The sequence below is a fragment of the Sebastes umbrosus genome, chromosome 15 (assembly GCF_015220745.1).
Source record: "Sebastes umbrosus isolate fSebUmb1 chromosome 15, fSebUmb1.pri, whole genome shotgun sequence".
In the NCBI taxonomy this organism is placed as follows: domain Eukaryota; kingdom Metazoa; phylum Chordata; class Actinopteri; order Perciformes; family Sebastidae; genus Sebastes; species Sebastes umbrosus.
In genome coordinates this window covers 3,987,837-4,010,173 of record NC_051283.1, presented here as the reverse complement: position 1 = coordinate 4,010,173, position 22,337 = coordinate 3,987,837, and the positions used below count along the sequence as shown (strand labels likewise).

Here is a 22,337-nt window from a genome sequence, read left to right as displayed (position 1 = left end):
TTCCTGTCAGCTGATGTCATTCACATACACTGCAACCAGAAATAAACTGGGACACATTTAGAATGTTTACGTTTAAAACCGTTTGATGGTCTAAATATTGTATATTTGTGACATCACAAATGGACAGAAATCCTAGCGGCTTGTTTCAAACGCACAATTTCTGAATACGGGCTGTGTGTGTATTTCTCTGTAGATTGAGCGCTTCCATACTTTCACAGTATTTATAAAGCACTTAAACCTGCTTTATAATATAAAAGACATGAAAATCTTACTTTTTACAATATAGGACCTTTAAGTTGTTACATGAGGGATGCATAATTGTTAACCGTGCTCGTTACAGAGTTAGCTCTGTATTTACTGTGTTTTATGTTATGCCATGCGTAGCAATGCTGTACGTAGTGTTACGGAGTGAAATGGTGATGTTTACATGTCTAGAGGGCGTTCGTAACGACGCACTGCTCTTGTGTAGTACGAGATAAGAGGGGCGCTGCCCAGTAGAACCATGTGTTCATATAAGAGTATATAATAGAATAATATATTAGAGAATATAATCCATAAGAGATAGTGCATAAGAGATATTGAATGTTATTTTAATTTATTAGCTATAATGTTGTTTATCCTGTTATTTGACAGCACTGTGTAAGAGTATTAAGGATCACAGTATATCCTGTATATGGTAGTAATGTTAGTTATATGGTGAAATTATGTACATAATGCTGTATTCTGTAGAGCGTTGTATGTAATGATTCCCATACAATCAATATCCATTAAAGTCCTTTATTTCTGCGGTTACAGAACCACACACTAACGGAAACTATACTCCCTGTCTGAAGTGTAAATGATGCACGGTGCGTGAAGTTTACAATAAAGTTCACTGAAGACAAATCCATCTCAAGAGCATTTTTACTGATGTCCCACGGTTATTCCCCTATCCTACCAGCAAAGTAGTAGTCAAGAGCAGGTCGCATTGTCCGATTTATTGTGACATTATTGTAAGTTCAGTGTGACAAAGTGAAAGTGGTTCCTTAATGTCGCACTACAAAGTGAATAAATCAAACAAGTTTTGTAGCAACAAGAATAACAACAAATAACGGTGAGAGTCACAATATGATCTTACCTGTAGATGCAACGTGACAGAAGAGGAGCAAGTTGAGCAACACAATTAACTTCATCTTGATTTGATTAGTAAGAGAGAGAGACAGAGAGAGAGAGAGCGTGAGAGCTACAGTCAGCTGACTAGCAAATATTTCGACGTGTTCAGACGTGACCTTGGTCCTGAACCTGGAGCGTCTGTCTCTGCTGGGGACTGTACGAAATATATCTCCTGTTTCGTTTTATAAAAATACAAGAAAATAAATGAGAAGTAAAACTCACAAAACAACAGAAAAAATAACATTGAACGGACGATAAAGGGGAAATCACTTAAGTAAAAATAAAAGCCAAATGATAATCGAAGGCATTAAATAGTGCAGTTAAAATAAATATAAACATAAGTAAATATAAAACAGTCATGTCAATTTGTAATTTAGTTGTTGACAGTATTTCAGATGGGAAAACTGGATGTAAACAATATGTAGTATGTATATGCACGATAAGAAGTTATATATGTACACAGAGGTCTAAACAGGAATGCCGTGTAATAATGAGAGATACTAAAACATATCTATACAGAGATAGATAGATAGATAGATAGATAGATAGATAGATAGATAGATAGTAACTTTATTGATCCCGAGGGAAATTCAAGTTTCCAGCATCACAGTTCCATAGTGCAAAACATGTTAGTAAAAAGGCAGTAAAAAAGTTATTAGTACAAAATACAAAGTACAAAAAATATACCAGATATAAAAATACCAGGAGATGAAGATAACTGTTAAAACTGAATATAGTGCAGGGTAACAGCTGTGATACAGGATTATTAAAAATGTGAATATAGTGCAAAAAGTGAAATAGTGCAGGATAATAAAATATAGGATATATACAGTAGAGACCAGGGGATTAAGAAATGTAAAATATAATATAATATAATTCAGGATGATTTTTTTTTAAATACTTAAGTGCAGAATAAGCTGTACATTATTGGTAGAATACAATAAAACCCGTCTATAAAGGTACAGAGTAGAGCTGTTGGTGGTGTGCAGAATTTAAAAATCTATTAAAGTGCACTGTGTGCATTATTATCTGTCTTGCAGACCGTCCTCCTTTGTCCCCCGCCTCCCCAGAGAGGTGTTGTACAATTATATATACAGTATATCTATATATATATAAATATATATATAGATATACAGTGCCTTCAGAAAGTATTCAGACCCCTTCTCTTTTTTCACATTTTGTTATGTTGCAGCCTTATGCTAAAATCAATAAAATTAGTTTTTTTCCTCATCAATCTACACTCAATACACCATAATGACAAAGTGGAAACAGAATTTTAGAATTTTTTGTAAATTTATTAAAAAGGAAAAACTGAAATATCACATTTACTTAAGTATTCAGACCCTTCACTATGACACTTGGAATTGAGCTCAGGTGCCTCCCATTTCCCTCGATCATCTTTGAGATGTTTCTCCACCTTGACTGGAGTCCACCAGTGGTAAATTCAAATGATTGGACATGATTTGGAAAGGCGCAAACCTGTCTATATAAGGTCTCACAGCTGATAATGCATATCAGAGCAAAAACCAAACCATGAGGTCGAAGGAACTGCCTGAAGAGCTCAGAGACAGGATTGTGTCGAGGCACAGATCTGGGGAAGGCTACAAAAAAATTCTGCAGCATTGAAGGTCCCCAAGAGCTCAGTGGCCTCCATAACTCTTAAATGGAAGAAGTTTGTAACAACCAGGACTCTCACTAGAGCTGTCCGCCCGGCCAAACTGAGCATCGGGGGAGAAGGGCCTTGGTAAGAGAGGTGACTAAGAACCCGATGGTCACTCTGGCTGAGCTCCAGAGATCCTGTGTCGAGATGGGAGAAACTCCCAGTAGGAGAACCATCACTGCAACACTCCACCCATCTGGGCTTTATGGCAGAGTGGCCAGACGGAAGCCTCTCCTCAGAGTAAGCCCCCTTGGAGTTTGCAAAAAAGCACCTAAAGGACTCTCAGACAGTGACAAACAAGATTCTCTGCGTTATGTCTGGAGGAAACTAGGCACCGCTCATGACCTGCCTAATACCATCCCAACGGTGAAGCATGGTGGTGGCAGCATCATGCTTTGGGGGTGTTTTTCAGCGGCAGGAACTGGGAGACTGGTCAGGATGGAGGGAAAGCTGAACGGAGCAAAGTACAGAGATATTCTTAATGAAAACCTGGTCCAGAGCGCTCAGGACCTCAGACTGGGCCGAAGGTTCATCTTCCAACAGGACAATGACCCTAAGCACACAGCCAAGACAACGCAGAAGTGGCTTAGGGACAACTCTGTGAATGTCCTTGAGTGGCCCAGCCAGAGCTCAGACTTGAACCCGATTGAACATCTCTGGAGAGACCTGAAAATGCCTGTGCACCGACGCTCCCCATCCAACCTGACAGAGCTTGAGAGGATCTGCAGAGAAGAATGGCAGAAACTCCCCAAAAATAGGTGTGCCAAGCTTGTAGCATCATACTCAAAAAGACTTGATGCTGTAATCGCTGCCAAAGGTGCTTCAACTAAGTACTGAGTAAAGGGTCTGAATACTTAAGTCAATGTGATATTTCAGTTTTTCCTTTTTAATAAATTTGCAAAAATTTCTAAAAATCTGTTTCCACTTTGTCGTTGTGGTGTATTGAGTGTAGATTGATGAGGGAAAAAGATAATTTTATTGATTTTAGCATATGGCTGCAGCATAACAAAATGTGAAAAAAGTGAAGGGGTCTGAATACTTATTGAAGGCACTGTATATACCACACACACACACACACATACATACACACACATACATACATACATACATACACACACACACGCAGAGGTGTAACAGTCTTAAAACAGTATGTAAAGTATATAAAGTATATCCACTTATATATCCACACAGTCATATTATTATTTTAAACAGTGTTTGTTCAGTTACACCATTGTCAAACAAGTATTCCAACTCACCATTCCTCTAAGATTATGTTTACATGTTGAGGAAATGTTTGCTGGGTGAGGAAGAGAGTATAAGGAAGAGTAGCCTATATGACCAATGTAATGACCTCTTGGAAGTGGAAATATTCTACTACTAGGCTACTACTTCCAGCTTTGTGGCGAGGAATTTCCCAACCCTTAAAAGAACTTCAGTTTATCACAAACATTCAAAATCAACACATTTGGAGATACGTTGCTTCCACTGGACAGGAAGGGGATGAAAGACTAATCTGAAAAGAAAAGCTATCAGTCAAATGTAGTGGAGTAAAATGTACAATAATTCTCTCTGAAATGTATTTGAGTAGAAGTAGGCCATAAAGTTTCATTAAAGTATTAGGCTATATCTCAAAGGCTAAATAAAAATAACTTCCCATTCCTGATGCAGCTATATATACAGTATACGTAAATATATATATATACTGTATATGAGTATAAATATTGATGCATTAATGTGCGTATCACTTTAATGTTGCAGCTGGTACAGGTGGAGCTCATTTCATCTTAATATCCTGCAATAATACATCATAATTTATTAGTTGATTTATATTGTATTAATAATCTGAATATGCAAAGTAACTACAGCTGTCAAAAATAGTGAGGTAAAAAGTAGGCCTACAATATTTCCCCCTGAAATGTAATGGAGTAGAAGTGTATAGTAGCATAAAATGGAAATACTCAAGTAAAGTAGCCTACTAGTACCTCAAAATGGTACTGAAGAAGGCACTACTTGAGTAAATGGACTTAGTTACATTCCACCTCTGCAAATATCCATCCATCCATCTGCAACCGCTTATCCCGTTAGGGGTCGCGGGGGGGCTGGAGCCGATCCCAGCCGACATTGGGCGAAGGCAGGGTACACCCTGGACAGGTCGCCAGTCCATCGCAGGGCTGACACATATAGACAGACAACCATTCATGCTCACATTCACACCTACGGGCAATTTAGAGTCCACAATTAACCTAACCTGCATGTCTTTGGACTGTGGGAGGAAACCGGAGTACCCGGAGAAAACCCACGCTAACACGGGGAGAACATGCAAACTCCACACAGAAGGGTCCCAAGCCGGATTCGAACCCGCAACCCTCTAGCTGAGGCGCCAGTGCTAACCACTGCACCACCGTGCAGCCCTTCTGCAAATATATCTATATAAAATACAGTTTATTCTAAAGCTGTTGTGAAAGCTGATAGACTCTTTTCCCTTCAGACATTTCGAACCAGGCTACACACACGTCTTTTTTTTTGCAGTGTCAGTTCCAGACAAGCCTACATCCTGTTCTCCTCTAGGATGCTGCTGCTATCTCCAGCAGCCTAAAGTGATGAGGCAAAACACTATATTAATCTCGCGATATTTCTATTGAGACCTCTTGTGTCTTCACAAATCCATTTCCGCCACTATTTCAGAGTGGAAAAGTTTTTAGAAGTATTCTAAAATACGTTCAAATCATATTATAATCCCCTCATGAAAAATAAAACATACTTTCATCTAAGTAGAGACGAAGAGGGAGCGCAGAAGGAGGCGCGATCGTCGCGCTCTCGCGAGATTTTGATGAGTTTACTTGAGTAAATGCCACGTCTTCCCAGTAGCATCAACGCAGACAGAAGCTTAATCAAACATATTGCACCCAGGAGGACAGAGAGTTCTCCAGCGGCCCAGCAGACACTGCTATCTCACACAATCCGGTAAGAAGCAATAGTTTGTTTCTACATTGTATGTCGCAGTTAGTGCTGCTGCAGCAACACGTTAGCAAGCTAGTTGTTAGCTAGCCAGCTAGCCAGTAAAGCTAGCAGGCTTTCTGTACAACGTGTTTGATGACCGGGGTTTCACTGTTTACTGTGAGATTAAAGTTAACACTTCAACATCAACAGATTATCCGCTTACATCCACGTCCGAAGTGTGAAACCACCAGCAAATAATCACCATGTCAAAACAAAGCTAGCTCTGAATCACTGTTACATAGCTGACAGGGATTGTGTCGTTATAGTTCACTCAGTCTGCTCACATCAGCAGGTAACAGGTTGAAGGATTACTGTTATAGGTACTGTGACATTACAACAGTATTACAACAGTATGACATCAGTATTACAACAGTATGACATCAGTATTACAACAGTATGACATCAGTATTACAACAGTATTACAACAGTATGACATCAGTATTAAAACAGTGTTACAACAGTATTACAACAGTATTACAACAGTATGACATCAGTATTACAACAGTATTACAACAGTATGACATCAGTATTACAACAGTATTACAACAGTATGACATCAGTATTACAACAGTATGACATCAGTATTACAACAGTATTACAACAGTATGACATCAGTATTAAAACAGTGTTACAACAGTATTACAACAGTATTACAACAGTATGACATCAGTATTACAACAGTATTACAACAGTATGACATCAGTATTAAAACAGTATTAAAACAGTGTTACAACAGTGTTACAACAGTATTACAACAGTATGACATCAGTATGACAACAGTATGACATCAGTATGACAACAGTATTACAACAGTATGACATCAGTATGACAACAGTATTACAACAGTATGACATCAGTATGACAACAGTATTACAACAGTGTTACAACAGTATTACAACAGTATGACATCAGTATTACAACAGTATTACAACAGTATGACAACAGTATTACAACAGTATGACATCAGTATTACAACAGTATTACAACAGTGTTACAACAGTATAACAGCAGTATTACAAGTGTTACAACAGTATTACAACAGTATGACATCAGTATGACAACAGTATTACAACAGTATGATATCAGTATTACCACAGTATTACAACAGTGTTACAACAGTATAACAGCAGTATTACAAGTGTTACAACAGTATGACAACAGTATGACATCAGTATTAAAACAGTATGACATCAGTATGACAACAGTATTAAAACAGTATGACATCAGTATGACAACAGTATTACATCAGTGTTACAACAGTATTACAACAGTGTTACAACAGTGTTACAACAGTGTTACAACAGTATTACAACAATATTACAACAATATTACAACAGTATGACAACAATATTACAACAATATTACAACAGTATGACATCAGTATCACAACAGTATGACATCAGTATTAAAACAGTGTTACAACAGTATTACAACAGTATGACATCAGTATGACAACAGTATGACATCAGTAATACAACAGTATGACAACAGTATTACAACAGTATGACATCAGTATGACAACAGTATTACAACAGTATAACAGCAGTATGACATCAGTATGACAACAGTATGACATCAGTAATACAACAGTATGACATCAGTATGACAACAGTATTACAACAGTATGACATCAGTATGACAACAGTATTACAACAGTGTTACAACAGTATTACAAGTGTTACAACAGTATTACAACAGTATTACAACAGTATGACATCAGTATGACAACAGTATGACATCAGTATGACAACAGTATTACAACAGTATGACATCAGTATTACAACAGTATTACAACAGTGTTACAACAGTATAACAGCAGTATTACAAGTGTTACAACAGTATGACAACAGTATGACATCAGTATGACAACAGTATTACAACAGTATGACATCAGTATTACAACAGTGTTACAACAGTATAACAGCAGTATTACAAGTGTTACAACAGTATTACAACAGTATGACATCAGTATGACAACAGTATGACAACAGTATGACAACAGTGTTACAACAGTATAACAGGAGTATTACAACAGTTTTACAACAGTGTTACATCAGTATATACAACATACAATATATAACACATTATATTTAGAGAAATATTAGTAGATAATACAAATAAGAAATGAGAATATAAGAAATATGTACAAATATTTGCATTAAGACATCCAATATATAACACATTATATTTAGAGAAATATAAGTAAATAATACAAATAAGAAATGAGAATATAAAAAATATGTACACATATTTGCATCAAGACATACATACAATATATAACATACTGTATAACCACAGTGCAAATAAGTAAATACAAAATTCTGAGAATTGGCATCTATTAAGTGTGTTAAATATAAATGCAAGAATAGTATAAATAAGAACTAAATAGTGAGTATCAGAATCAGAAACACATTTTTTCATTTTAGCTTTTTCCATTTTTATTTTTTGTATCCGTCCTAGAGATTGACGCCATCTGCGATTGATAAAACTAGTGGCACCCACTGTCATGCCAGAGTCGTGTCCATGCCAGTGGCTTCTTCTCTGAATCAGCAGCCGGTTACTGGTGTCCGAGACCGACCACAAATAACCAGCACAACATTTAGCCGGCGCAAAATTGATGCAACACAACAGATAAACATCGGCCACTGCCATCGGCCAATAAATTGGTGCATCCCTAAAAACAAGTAACATATGCTATAAAATAGGTGGTGTATTCCTCTTCAGTTGACTGATGAGTGCATATATGGGTATGAGACAAACATATACGTAAAATAGCTAGGGACAAAGTGATGGTTCCTTTTTTATTTAACTTCATTAAATTCTGTATTTTTTAAATCCACCATGAATAGACAGTGATAGGAAAGTGAAGCTATTGGTTTATTTGCATGACAAAAAAAAATGTTTACAATAAGACAGAACATGCATTTTCCCTTGATTATCTGGCGTAGTATATTAGAGTATACTAATAGGTGTAAACAATCATCACACAGCCTGTGAGTTTTTATTTATTCAATGTCTTCTTTACTTTTCTCTTCATCAAAGGGGATAATATGGGCTGTATACGTCTGCTGGCACTGACGCTGGCCACATCTGCAGTACTCCTGTTAGCCTCCCATTCCACAACTGCCCATAGCCATTCCCATGGCGACCATGACCATGGCCACGCCCACGGCCACCATCATCATGGACACTCCCACGGAGAAGACGAGCACCAGGAAGAAGTGAGGATGTTCCACGGAGCGAGCAAGTGGAGCGCTGAGGCCAACCTCCCTCCACTCGAAGAGGAGCACCACGGACACGCACACGCTCATGATCACGGGCACGCACACGCTCATGATCACGGGCACGCTCATGATCACGGGCATGCTCATGATCACGGGCACGCTCATGATCACGGGCACGCACACTCTCATGATCACGGGCACGCGCATGAGGAGGATGTGGTTCGGGTGCACAAGGAGGAGAGTGGACACGGACACACCCACGGAGGGGAGAGGGTGAAGAGGGAGGCAGAAGGAGAGAAGAGGGACATGGTGGAGCTCTGGACACAGGTGAGGTCATGGGTTACACTGGGAACAATGGGTTGCCTGTTTTAACTCTTTTTTGAACAAACATTTTAAAGGAATTGTTTGACATTTTGGGAAATTTTCTCATGCTCATTTGTCTTCTTGCTAAGAGTGTGATGAGACGATTGATAACACTCATATCTGACCGTTAAGACTCCAGGAAGTCGCTGCGTCTGGCCAAGAAACAGTCTGGCACACAACCCAGGCTAACTATTTCTATAACTATGTATGCTGAACTAAGATAACCACCACCTGGCTCCAGCTTCATATCATTTAACGATCGATTTTCTCATGTCACTCTCGGCAATAAGCTTTTTCTTCCCCATGTTGCACTATTCCTTTAACGGCTTTGAAGGTATTTACATTTAGTGAAATTGACATTTAAAAGCCATAGTTCTGCTAAAGTAATAGTAATGCTAAATTCACACCAGGTAGAAGTGAAGTGCGGCTTGCTGCAATTTTTCTGCAGCTGAGAGGCGTATTCATGTGTTTCAGGTGGGAAGAAATTCTTTGTAACACACGTCAACATGTCACAGGAGTCACATGATCTGTTTACTGATTGGCTGCGGGTGTACTCTGGCTGCATTTCTCCGTTAAAAGTTCAACTTTTCCCAACTTTTAGTTCAGCTGCATTTTGCTGCAGAATCACACTGCCAGAGATCCTTGAGCTCGGGAGCGGCCGCCGCAGCTTTTCATAGACTTTTCATGACAGCTTGCCGCAGCCCGCACTTCGCCGCTGCTCTGGTGTGAATTTGGCTTAATAACTCGATTGCTGATTGAACTCTATTACCAGGAGGTGAATCAGACTTTCCGTGTCCGCTCTCCATGTAATCTTTTATTGAGTCATTGGTACTGATCAATAACATTATCAAGGCCGTCCTCGACCAAAGAAATCCTTAGTCGGCTACCACTCATACGATTTTGTCAACTAATCGATTAGTTGATTGAATTGACAGATCTGTGAAATCTAAGGAGTTTCTCCACAAAGATCACACAAAAGCACCACTTTTGTGCTCATAAGCTTCTTAGAAATAAGTCATTCAGCATTAAAAACGACTAATCGACTAAGGAAGTACCTAACCAAGACCCACGACCAATTATTAAACCGCTAATCGACTAGAAGGGGGCAGCCCTAAACAATATCATAATCCAAACAGATTTGTGTTTACAAATCTAAAGCTCCCTATAATTCCTGTTTTACCTTCTTTTTGCATTGCTGATGATCTTGCAGCTTGATGACACTAATGAAAAGTAAACCCCCCATCATTTCGCTGTCCGCAGGCTATCGGAGCGACCCTGCTGATCAGCGCTGCTCCTTTCCTCATCCTGTTCCTGATCCCAGTTCAGTCCAACAGCGACCAGCACCAGAACCTGCTCAAGGTGCTGCTCAGCTTCGCCTCAGGCGGACTGCTGGGCGACGCCTTCCTCCACCTCATACCACACGCTTTGGGTAGGTGGTCAATCCATGTCACGCTAAATAACGCTCCAAACCTACCTCACTTTTACTTTGACATGAATATCCTCGGGACTATATGGATGCAAACAAACAATATTTTCAGCTCCAGCTACTGACAGTGACGAACCAAATGCTCATCAGACACGGTTGCAGGATCTTCAATAAGTCTGTTTGTCGTATTTGTTGTGCACAGAGCCCCACTCTCATCACGGAGAAGAAGATCATGGACACTCGCACGCAAGTGAAGAGTCACATGACCACGGTCACTCCCACGGTACGCAGTAATATCCTTTTCTTTCCATATGTGACATACTGTATACAGCTGTGTACTGTAATGAGCAGAAGTGACAGATGTGACATCAGCAGATTTAACCTGTGCTCCCCATCCTCTACCTGTACAGGCGCCGCCCACGATCACACGATGTCGGTGGGCCTCTGGGTTCTCGGTGGGATCATCGCCTTCCTGGTCGTAGAGAAGTTTGTGCGGGCGCTGAAGGGAGGGCACGGCCACGGACATTCCCACAGCCACTCACATGGTACGCCGGTGGAAATTCTTCCTAACAGAAAGATTTCCGTTGTTATACGTAAAATATTCATCTGCAGAACAAAAGTATTCTCATTCTTAATTTGATGAAATATTTCAGCACGTGTTAGTTGTTCATTTGTATGTTATTTTGTTCGGTATGTCCAGTGTATTAGCCAAAGGGGCTAATGAACTTACAATTTCTGTAGCCACTGCTCGTAAAGCTCAACAGTTGATCGGCTAATTTGAACTTTTTGTAACATCTACAGCTGCTCCCAAGGAAAAGGACAGTGATGGAGAAGAAGAGAAGGAAAAGAAGAAGAAGAAAGGGGAGAAAGACGAGGCGGTGCCAAAGAAAGAGGAGACGAAGAGCACAGGTGAACAATGCATTGATTTTTAAAGACATAACTTTGAGTGAAAACAAAGCCAACAGCTCCCTCTGCTGGTCAGTTACTTACACTGCAGTGTAGTGACATGTCATGTTAGATATTGACAACTTAAAAACACAATGATATTTGACATTGGACATTTACATTTTTAGTTATTTGAGCTGAAGTAGGCGAGATTGGAGCATCTGCAAGATTTCACAGACCGGAGGAAAACAAGCAGTAAGAGCTGATATGAAGACTGCTGTCTATGAGAGCCGGCTGTCAATCATTCGCGAACTCTGACCAAATGGTCAAACTAGGCAGCGCTGATCAAATATGAATCAATATTATGTTACGTTAATGCCTATTTCTCTCCTCAGATGTTCTCAGAATCATCTTGTAGTGCACGGTTTAGCTGTAGAATGAGAAAGTTTGTGACGCGGCCGCCATCGTGAAATCTGGTGAAGGAACGCCAAGTTCCGATCACATGACCGGAGCACAGCCAATAGGAACGCTCTCTCTCTGAAATGACCTGTGATTGGTCAAAGTCTCCCGTCACGGGCTAGATTATCTAAAGTCTGAAAACAGAGCCATGAGGAGGAGCAGAAGTCTAGTTATCTCTCAGAACACTTGAATTACAATATGCTGAAAGGTTTTTATGGAATTTTTGCCCAATGATGCCAAAAATATACTGCCTACTGCCACTTTAAAACAACAAATTTAGGTACATGCTCACTAAGTGCTTTATCGTTTTGTTGTGTATTTTATTAAGGCGAAGTTCTTGTACAGATGCTTGTGTTAAGATCTTAAACAGATTAAAATACATCTAGAGGTTTATATTAAGTTTCACCAGCATTTCAATGACAATGTGGAAATATGGTTATTAATTTAATTTGTTATTTATTATATTGCCGATGTGTTGAAACGGCTGCTTTTAAACAACATTTTAACCTAGGTACTTATACAGTCTGTCGCAGATCATCAAATCAGTGCTTACTTCTTAAGTAAGGCATCACAATTTGTTTTAAAATCAGTATTAAAACTCAGATATTGTTGCTGATATTAAACTGGCCACTTCCCTACTTCCTGCCCCCTACTTCCTGCCCCCTACTTCCTGCCCCCTACTTCCTACCCCCTACTTCTGGCTCCCTTGCTTGAACCACACCCACTTTCAAACTCAGCCTTCATTTTGATCTCAACTACACACCTGTAAAGTGTTATGACTGCATCTTGCATGCTTGTAACCCTCCTCTGTGGTAGTTCCGGCCACAGTAGATGCTATATTTTGCCATGATGGATGACACACACACACACACACACACACACACAGACACACAGACTCACAAGGTGAAAACAATACCAGCGTTGCTGTCGCGGCTGGTAAAAACTTCCTATCAGAAGCTGGATGCACCAGAAGTACTTATTATATCTTTTCATGTTCCTCCACTGATCAGTAATGTTTTTTTGTAAATGTATAGAGTAAGTGTTGTAGACATGACGGACACAACTCAAAATGTTTATCATTTTAAGAACAAATCAGTTCATGAACTGTTGTGTCTGAAATCACTCAAATAGGGAAGTGATTGTAGCGCATTGTATTCACTTTTCACCATTTCATTTGTCGGTCTGAATTCTATGTTTAAAATGTAAACACTACTGCCTTCAAACATTCCTACAATTTTATAGAGAAAGACGTATCCAACATAAAGACACAACTTTTTTTCTAGAACCTGAAATCTAAATTTAAACTCACTAAGGGATAAAACATGGAATGATTATTATGTAACCAGTTTTAGTTACGTTAATGAGGAAGTGTTTTCCGCTCAGCCCAACCCTCTTGGCTTTTACTTTTTAAAATTACAATCATTATAATACTAATAATTAGGATTATAATTAATTATAACAATGCTTTTTGTTTTTGTAAGACACACATAACATTATGACCAACAGGAACAGCTCCAGTGACCCAGTGTCCTAGATAGAGGCCAGCTGAAAACCGTGTGTTTTAATATACACTCTATAAATAACCTCATTTATTCTCCATTTGCTCCACCAACGCAGATATCAAGGTGTCAGGTTACCTCAACCTGGCGGCCGACTTCACTCATAATTTCACCGACGGCCTGGCGATCGGAGCGTCGTTCCTGGTCGGCCCGGCGGTCGGAGCCGTCACCACCCTCACCATCCTGCTGCACGAGGTCCCGCATGAGATCGGGGACTTTGCCATCCTCGTCCAGTCCGGCTGCACCAAAAGAAAGGTAGCCAAACTAGTCGAGACTCAAGAATAAAGAATCCTCCATCGCAGACTAATCGGCAGGATGCACGCTGGTGTACAACCATCCAGCAGGTTTTTGTTATAGAGCCCAAAAATCCTTGAATTTCACCATTGATAACGGTGCTGGAAAACTCAACACCGTTCACAATCGGGTGTCAAAACATCAAGAATGAGCTGGGAGCACAATTGTAAGATTTTGGGGGCCTTAGTTTTAGAGCTAGAGTGAAGGTACTGTTATCATATGAAAGTAGAAAACCTAAGGAAGCCATTGGTACCATGTCATGTTAGCTGGAAGGAGGCTAAATAATGCTCCAATTTTGGCGAGGAAAAACTGACATGGCCATTTTCAAAGGGCTCCCTTGACCTCCTGACCTCAAGATATGTGAATGAAAATGGGTTCTATGGGTACCCACGAGTCTGCAATTCCTGCAGAATCTCCAAATCTCCATACCAAATCACAGCATTGCTTTTTCTATGGTGTTCCTCAAGGTCTTGGTGTCTTAATGTGGTATTTTGGAGGGATTATTGATCATTTTTTATCAATTCTTGATTAGTAAAAAAAATGGTTCTGGTATTGACATTAACACTGTAGTAATCATCTTCCCGTTTCCCCATCAGGCCATGTGTCTACAGCTGCTGACAGCCCTGGGAGCTCTGGCCGGCACAGCTTGCTCCCTGTTGGCCGAGGGCGTGGGCGCCGCGGCGACCGCCTGGATCCTGCCGTTCACCGCCGGCGGGTTCGTTTACATCGCCACCGTCACCGTGCTCCCAGAGCTGCTGGCGGGCCGCACCAGTTTCGGCCAGTCCGTCATGGAGATCCTGGCCCTGCTGTTCGGAGTTGGCATGATGGTGCTGATCGCCGAGTACGAGTGAGACGCAGCGGAGAGACATAGGGGGGGAAAAGGTCAAAAAGCGGTTGAAAAAAATAATGCTGGTTTTAAGTGGATTATTATTTGTCGAAGGTTTTTTTTTTTTTATTAATTCTGTTTTGGGAAAAACACCACCTACTGATGGCGAATGGATGATTTTGGTTGTCCTGTGTTTTTTTTAGATTTGTGTTAATGTTTCTTTTTTCGGCTTCTTAAAAACTGTTGGGCGGGAGAGACTGAGAGCTGGAGAGAAACCTGAGGGAAAAAGTTTTTGAAGACTGCTGTGTTGTTCATCAGGACAGGAAGTGACATCTTTCTGTCCGCCGGTCCCCACAATTCTCTCGCCACTTTTCACTACACGGATCAATCAGCTACACTTTTACTGCGACGTAAACTGACGGCAATCTTCCGGACCATAACGCCAAATCATGACGCCAAATCATTTTGCAGGTGGTTGGTCGGTGAAAGAGCAGAGAAATGACGGTTCTGACTCAGCTGTTCTCACTACGTTTAATGTCTGTTTCATTTGGAGATATTTGAATGTTGATATTTTTTACATTCCACACAATAAAGGTAAATGTTGTGGCTTCTACAGATGTTCTCTCAAATCATTAAAATCTTTATGAAAGGAAAAGTTGTTTCAACCTTTAAAGGTCCCATATCGTAAAAAGTGAGATTTTCATGGCTTTTATATTATAAATTAGGTTTAAGTTCTATATAAATACTGTGAAAGTATCGAAACGCTTAATCCACAGAGAAATACGTATAGCCCATATTCAGAAACTATGCTTTTGAAACAAGCCGTCAGGATTTCTGTCCATTTGTGATGTCACAAATCTACAATATGTAGACCATTTCACAGTTTTAAACGTGAACATTCTAAATGGGTCCCAGTTTATTTATTATGTTGTGGTGTATGTGAATGTGAATGACGTCAGCTGACAGGAAGTAAACATGGACTCAAACTGTTGCCTAGCAACGCAATTCTGTTGCAATTCTATTGAAATGTACTAAAACAGAGCGTTTCAGACTAGTAGAAACCCAAAATACAAGTATGAACCTGAAAATGAGCATGATATGGGACCTTTAACATTACATAACAGAATTATATAGTTGTCTGACAGCGATGATAAAGAGTGGGATGAAATACTGACAGCTGTGATGAACATCCCCTATAAGGGTTCATCATTGTCATCATTACTTTTCAGCATATTCTCTAATTAAAGACACATACTTATAAATTGAATGTACTGTGATAGTAATCATGTAAATTAATGATTGGCCTGTTTTTTTCTAAATTAACATGGATGATATACAAGTTGATTTTATCTGCTATTATCAGACCTGACCACAAGAGGGAGCAAGAGGTTCTTCAATTGCTGTTTCACTATTTTAAGGGGAGATACTACAGACAAAAAGAAGATTTTGGGCTATTTTGCTTCCATTAACATGTCTTCTTTCAGACTAGTGGAAAGAAAACATCCAAAACACACATTTAGGTGTTTATTTTACTACTTTGTCTGTTTGCCTTTGTAGATTTCTCCTAAATTCAGCCAAAGTTAGCATTAGATAGTGCCTCATTTGCACATTTAAACATACAATTTCAGAAAAGCTGTAATAAAAAAAAGAGAATTTTCTTTTTACCTATTCACCTGTAGTGTATTGTAAAATGTATGAAATTTTACAATCCATATCTTTAAAAAGCCATTTTTTGCTAAATTAGTGTTTTCTCGCAGCCATAAATCTCCACGTCACTTTCTATATTCTTAAGGTTTTCACAGAGATTTTCTGATTTATGCAGTGATAAAAACATATATATTATACAACATTTTATTTCTTAAAACCTTTGACTCTAATTATGTCAACAAAATGAAACAAGAATTTTTGAACCTGGCTTTATCCAGTGTTTAGATTTCTGCTCTGGAAATGTATGCAAATTAGCACATATTTAATAAGATAATGCCTCATTTGCATACTTGAGCACGGTGTCTCCCAGATGTATGACTAATGGATTACACAAACAGGTCAGCAGTATGAAAACAATCCTGTCATGCAGATCAAGTATGCATCACGCCCATGCTGATGTAGCAATGAGTCCTGCTGCTCTGCTACTGCCGACACACCTTCTGCAACTTTCTAGTTAGTTTTAAAGGGGAAATATTATAAAAAAGTGAGATCTTCATGTTTTTTTTATTATAAAGCAGGCTTAAGTCCTATATTAATACTGTGAAAGTATCGAAACGCTCAATCCCAGGGAAATACACACAGCCCGTATTCAGAAACTCTGCATTTGAAACAAGCTGTCAGGATTTCTGTCCATTTGTGATGTCACACATATACAATATTTAGACCCTTTATGCAGTTTTAAACGTAAAACATTCTAAATGTGTCCCAGTTTATTACTGTTGCAGTGTATGTGAATGTGATCAACTGACAGGAAGTACACATGGACCCAAGCTGTTGCCTAGCAACGCAATCCTGTTGCAATTCCGTTGCAATTCCATCGAAATGCGCTAAAACGGAGCGTTTCAGACAGAGGGTAAATACAGGCATATTCAGGCCAACAGGATGAGGAAAATAAAGTTTTTTTTTAACATTACAGCATGTAAACATGTTTTAGTAGAAACACAAAATAAAAAATTCTAAGTTTAAAATGTAAACACTACTGCCTTCAAACATTTCTACAATTTTATAGAGAAAGAAGTATCCAACATAAAGACACAACTTTTTTTCTAGTACCTGAAATCTAAATTTAAACTCACTAAGGGATAAAACATGGAATGATTATTATGTAACCAGTTTTAGTTGCGTTTATGAGCAAGTGTTTTCCGTTCAGTCCAACTCTTTAAATTACAATCATTATAATACTTATAATTATGATTATAATTAATTATAACAATGCTTTTTGTTTTGTAAGACACACATAACATTATGACCAACAGAAACAGCTACAGTGACCCAGTGTCCTAGATAGAGGCCGGCTGAAAACCGTGTGTTTTAATATACACTCTATAAATAACCTCATTTATTCTCCATTCGCTCCACCAACGCAGATATCAAGGTGTCAGGTTACCTCAACCTGGCGGCCGACTTCACTCATAATTTCACCGACGGCCTGGCGATCGGAGCGTCGTTCCTGGTCGGCCCGGCGGTCGGAGCCGTCACCACCCTCACCATCCTGCTGCACGAGGTCCCGCATGAGATCGGGGACTTTGCCATCCTCGTCCAGTCCGGCTGCACCAAAAGAAAGGTAGCCGACTAGTCGAGACTCAAGAATAAAGAATCCTCCATCGCAGACTAATCGGCAGGATGCACGCTGGTGTACAACCATCCAGCAGGTTTTTGTTATAGAGCCCAACATTTTAACCTAGGTGCCTTTATACTCTGTCACAAATCATCAAATCAGTGCTTACTTCTTAAGTAAGGCATCACTATTTGTTTTATAATCAGTATTAAAACTCAGATATTGTTGCTGATATTAAACTGGCCCCTTCCATACTGACTGCCCCCTACTTCCTACCCCATACTTCCTACCCCCTACTTCCTGCCCCCTACTCCGTACCCCCTACTTCCGGCGCCCTTGCTTGGACCACAACCACCTTCAAACTCAGCCTTCATTTTGATCTCAACTACACACCTGTAGAGTGTCATGACGGCATCTTGCATGCTTGTAACCCTCCTCTGTGGTAGTTCCCGCCACAGTAGATGCTATATTTTGCCAAGATGACACACACACACACACACACACACACACACACACACACACACACACTCACAGACTCACAAGGTGAAAACAATACCAGCGTCGCTGTCGCGGCTGGTAAAAACTTCCCACCAGAAGCTGGATGCACCAGAAGTACTCAATATGTTGTTTTGCTTCTACTGTAAACTGGACTGGTATTGCTCTTGCAAAATCAAAACTGAAATTCTACTTTTATTGTGCATTTTTCATGTTCCTCCACTGATCAGTAATGGTTTTTTTTGCAAATGTATAGAGTAAGTGTTGTAGACATGACGGACACAACTCAAAATGTTTATCATTTAAGAGCAAATCAATTCATGAACTGTTGTGTCTGAAATCACTCAAATAGGGAAGTGATTACGGCGAATTGTATTTACTTTTCACCATTTCATTTGTCCGCCTAAATTCTAATTTTAAAATGTAAACACTACTGCCTTCAAACATTCCTACAATTTTATAAAGAAAGAAGTATCCAACTTATACACAACTTTTTTTCTAGTAGCTGAAATCTAAATTTAAACTCACTAAGGGATAAAACATGGAATGATTATTATGTAACCAGTTTTAGTTGCGTTAATGAGGAAGTGTTTTCCGCTCAGCTTGACTCTTTAAATTACAATCATTATAATACTTATAATTATGATTATAATTAATTATGATTATAATTAATTATAACAATGTGCTTTTGTTTTGTAAGACACACATAACATTATGACCAACAGAAACAGCTCCAGTGACCCAGTGTCCTAGATAGAGGCCGGCTGAAAACCGTGTGTTTTAATATACACTCTATAAATAACCTCATTTATTCTCCATTCGCTCCACCAACGCAGATATCAAGGTGTCAGGTTACCTCAACCTGGCGGCCGACTTCACTCATAATTTCCAGACCTGAGGGAAAAAGTTTTTGAAGACTGCTGTGTTGTTCATCAGGACAGGAAGTGACATCTTTCTGTCCGCCGGTCCCCACAATTCTCTCGCCACTTTTCACTACACGGATCATTCAGCTACACTTTTACTGCGACGTAAACTGACGGCCATCTTCCGGACCATAACGCCAAATCATTTTGCAGGTGGTTGGTCGGTGAAAGAGCAGAGAAATGACGGTTCTGACTCAGCTGTTCTCACTACGTTTAATGTCTGTTTCATTTGGAGATATTTGAATGTTGATATTTTTTACATTCCACACAATAAAGGTAAATGTTGTGGCTTCTACAGATGTCCTCTCATATCATTAAAATCTCTATGAAAGGAAAAGTTGTTTCAACCTTTAAAGGTCCCATATCGTAAAAAGTGAGATTTTCATGGCTTTTATATTATAAATTAGATTTAAGTTCTATATAAATACTGTGAAAGTATCGAAACGCTTAATCCACAGAGAAATACGTATAGCCTGTATTCAGAAACTGTGTGTTTGAAACAAGCCGTCAGGATTTCTGTCCATTTGTGATGTCACAAATCCACAATATGTAGACCATTTCACAGTTTTAAACGTGAACATTCTAAATGGGTCCCAGTTTATTTATTATGTTGCAGTGTATGTGAATGACGTCAGCTGACAGGAAGTAAACATGGACCCAAGCTGTTGCTTAGCAACACAATTCTGTTGCAATTCCATTGAAATGTACTAAAATGGAGCGTTTCAGACTAGTAGAAACCCAAAATACAAGTATGAACCTGAAAATGAGCATGATATGGGACCTTTAACATTACATAACAGAATTATATAGTTGTCTGACAGCGATGATAAAGAGTGAGATAAAATACTGACAGCTGTGATGAACATCCCCTATAAGGGTTCATCATTGTCATCATTACTTTTCAGCATATTCTCTAATTAAAGACACATACTTATAAATTGAATGTACTGTGATAGTAATCATGTAAATTAATGATTGGCCTTTTTTTAAATTAACATGGATGATATACAAGTTGATTTGATCTGCTATTATCAGACCTGACCACAAGAGGGAGCAAGAGGTTCTTCAATTGCTGTTTCACTATTTTAAGGGGAGATACTACAGACAAAAAGAAGATTTTGGGCTATTTTGCTTCCATTAACATGTCTTCTTTCAGACTAGTGGAAAGAAAACATCCAAAACACACATTTAGGTGTTTATTTTACTACTTTGTCTGTTTGCCTCTGTAGATTTCTCCTAAATTCAGCCAAAGTTAGCATTAGATAGTGCCTCATTTGCACATTTAAACATACAATTTCAGAAAAGCTGTAATAAAAAAAAGAGAATTTTCTTTTTACCTATTCACCTGTAGTGTATTGTAAAATGTATGAAATTTTACAATCCATATCTTTAAAAAGCCATTTTTTGCTAAATTAGTGTTTTCTCGCAGCCATAAATCTCCACGTCAGCAGCTCTTACATCCACCAAACTTTCTATATTCTTAAGGTTTTCACAGAGATTTTCTGATTTATGCAGTGATAAAAACATATATATTGTACAACATTTTATTTCTTAAAACCTTTGACTCTAATATGTCAACAAAATGAAACAAGAATTTTTGAACCTGGCTTTATCCAGTGTTCAGATTTCTGCTCTGGAAATGTATGCAAATTAGCACATATTTAATAAGATAATGCCTCATTTGCATACTTGAGCACGGTGTCTCCCAGATGTATGACTAATGGATTACACAAACAGGTCAGCAGTATGAAAACAATCCTGTCATGCAGATCAAGTATGCATCACGCCCATGCTGATGTAGCAATGAGTCCTGCTGCTCTGCTACTGCCGACACACCTTCTGCAACTTTCTAGTTAGTTTTAAAGGGGAAATATTATAAAAAAGTGAGATCTTCATGTTTTTTTTATTATAAAGCAGGCTTAAGTCCTATATTAATACTGTGAAAGTATCGAAACGCTCAATCCCAGGGAAATACACACAGCCCGTATTCAGAAACTCTGCATTTGAAACAAGCTGTCAGGATTTCTGTCCATTTGTGATGTCACACATATACAATATTTAGACCCTTTACGCAGTTTTAAACGTAAACATTCTAAATGTGTCCCAGTGTATTACTGGTTGCAGTGTATGTGAATGTGATCAACTGACAGGAAGTACACATGGACCTAAGCTGTTGCCTAGCAACGCAATCCTGTTGCAATTCCGTTGCAATTTCGTCGAAATGCGCTAAAACGGAGCGTTTAAGACAGAGGGTAAATACAGGCATATTCAGGCCGACAGTATGAGGAAAATAAAGGATTTTTTGAACATTACAGCATGTAAACATGTTCTAGTAGAAACACAAAATACAAGTATGAACCTGAAAATGAGCACGATATGGGACAGGAACAGTGTGTAACATTTAGGTACGATGGCATATTAGAGTCATTGAAGGTAAAGGGGGGTAATATTCCGAGAAAAGAAGATTAAAGTGGCAAAATTTACAAGAAAAAACTCACAAATTTGCGAGATTATGAAATCGTAAATTTATAAGAAAAAAAACTGAGCGAAGCGAAGGCCCTGAAAGATACAAACACATTTTCTTTCATGTTCTTGATGTGTTCTTATATATAGGCAAGTCAAGGCAAGGCAGCTTTATTTGTATAGCACATTTCAACAACAGGGCAATTCAAAGTGCTTTACAGAAACATTCAAGAACATTGCGACAAAATGCAAAAGAACATTAAGAAATAATTAAAACAGTTATAAAAACATAAAAACATTAAAACATTAAAAATTAGAAAATAAAAACAAGCTAAAAATAAAA

The 22,337-nt window shown here is 38.9% G+C and overlaps 2 protein-coding genes and 1 long non-coding RNA gene across 6 annotated transcripts in view; 1 reads left to right on the top strand and 2 right to left on the bottom strand.

The window, feature by feature from the left end:
• LOC119502699 (major histocompatibility complex class I-related gene protein-like) overlaps nt 1-1,270 on the bottom strand; it is a 32,234-nt gene extending 30,964 nt beyond the window's left edge. Inside the window, exon 1 of the mRNA XM_037793851.1 lies at nt 1,118-1,270. Within this exon, the coding sequence (XP_037649779.1) occupies nt 1,118-1,172 (55 nt within the window). The 5' untranslated portion in view covers nt 1,173-1,270. The remainder of the gene's footprint in view (nt 1-1,117) is intronic.
• A 4,328-nt stretch (nt 1,271-5,598) lies between these two features.
• slc39a7 (solute carrier family 39 member 7) lies at nt 5,599-19,826 on the top strand. 4 transcript variants are annotated; one of them, XM_037793800.1, is made up of 9 exons: nt 5,599-5,776; nt 8,855-9,161; nt 9,192-9,363; nt 10,660-10,828; nt 11,028-11,108; nt 11,236-11,370; nt 11,627-11,734; nt 13,787-13,983; nt 14,619-15,461. In XM_037793800.1, exons 2-9 carry the CDS (start codon nt 8,863-8,865, stop codon nt 14,871-14,873), a joined length of 1,416 nt encoding a protein of 471 aa, XP_037649728.1. In that variant the 5' UTR covers nt 5,599-5,776; nt 8,855-8,862; the 3' UTR covers nt 14,874-15,461. The 4 variants fall into 4 exon arrangements, 3 of the variants coding, with proteins under 3 accessions (XP_037649728.1, XP_037649729.1, XP_037649727.1); XM_037793801.1 differs by having other exon boundaries at nt 8,855-9,164; nt 9,195-9,363; XR_005210130.1 differs by adding an exon at nt 19,685-19,826 and having other exon boundaries at nt 5,600-5,776; nt 8,855-9,363; nt 14,619-15,319.
• On the bottom strand, nt 14,964-19,639 carry LOC119502705. The gene is made up of 2 exons (XR_005210133.1): nt 19,503-19,639; nt 14,964-15,124 (listed from the first exon to the last, which is right to left on the bottom strand). It is a non-coding gene; the product is annotated as an uncharacterized LOC119502705 (long non-coding RNA).
• Nucleotides 19,827-22,337: the final 2,511 nt, after the last annotated feature.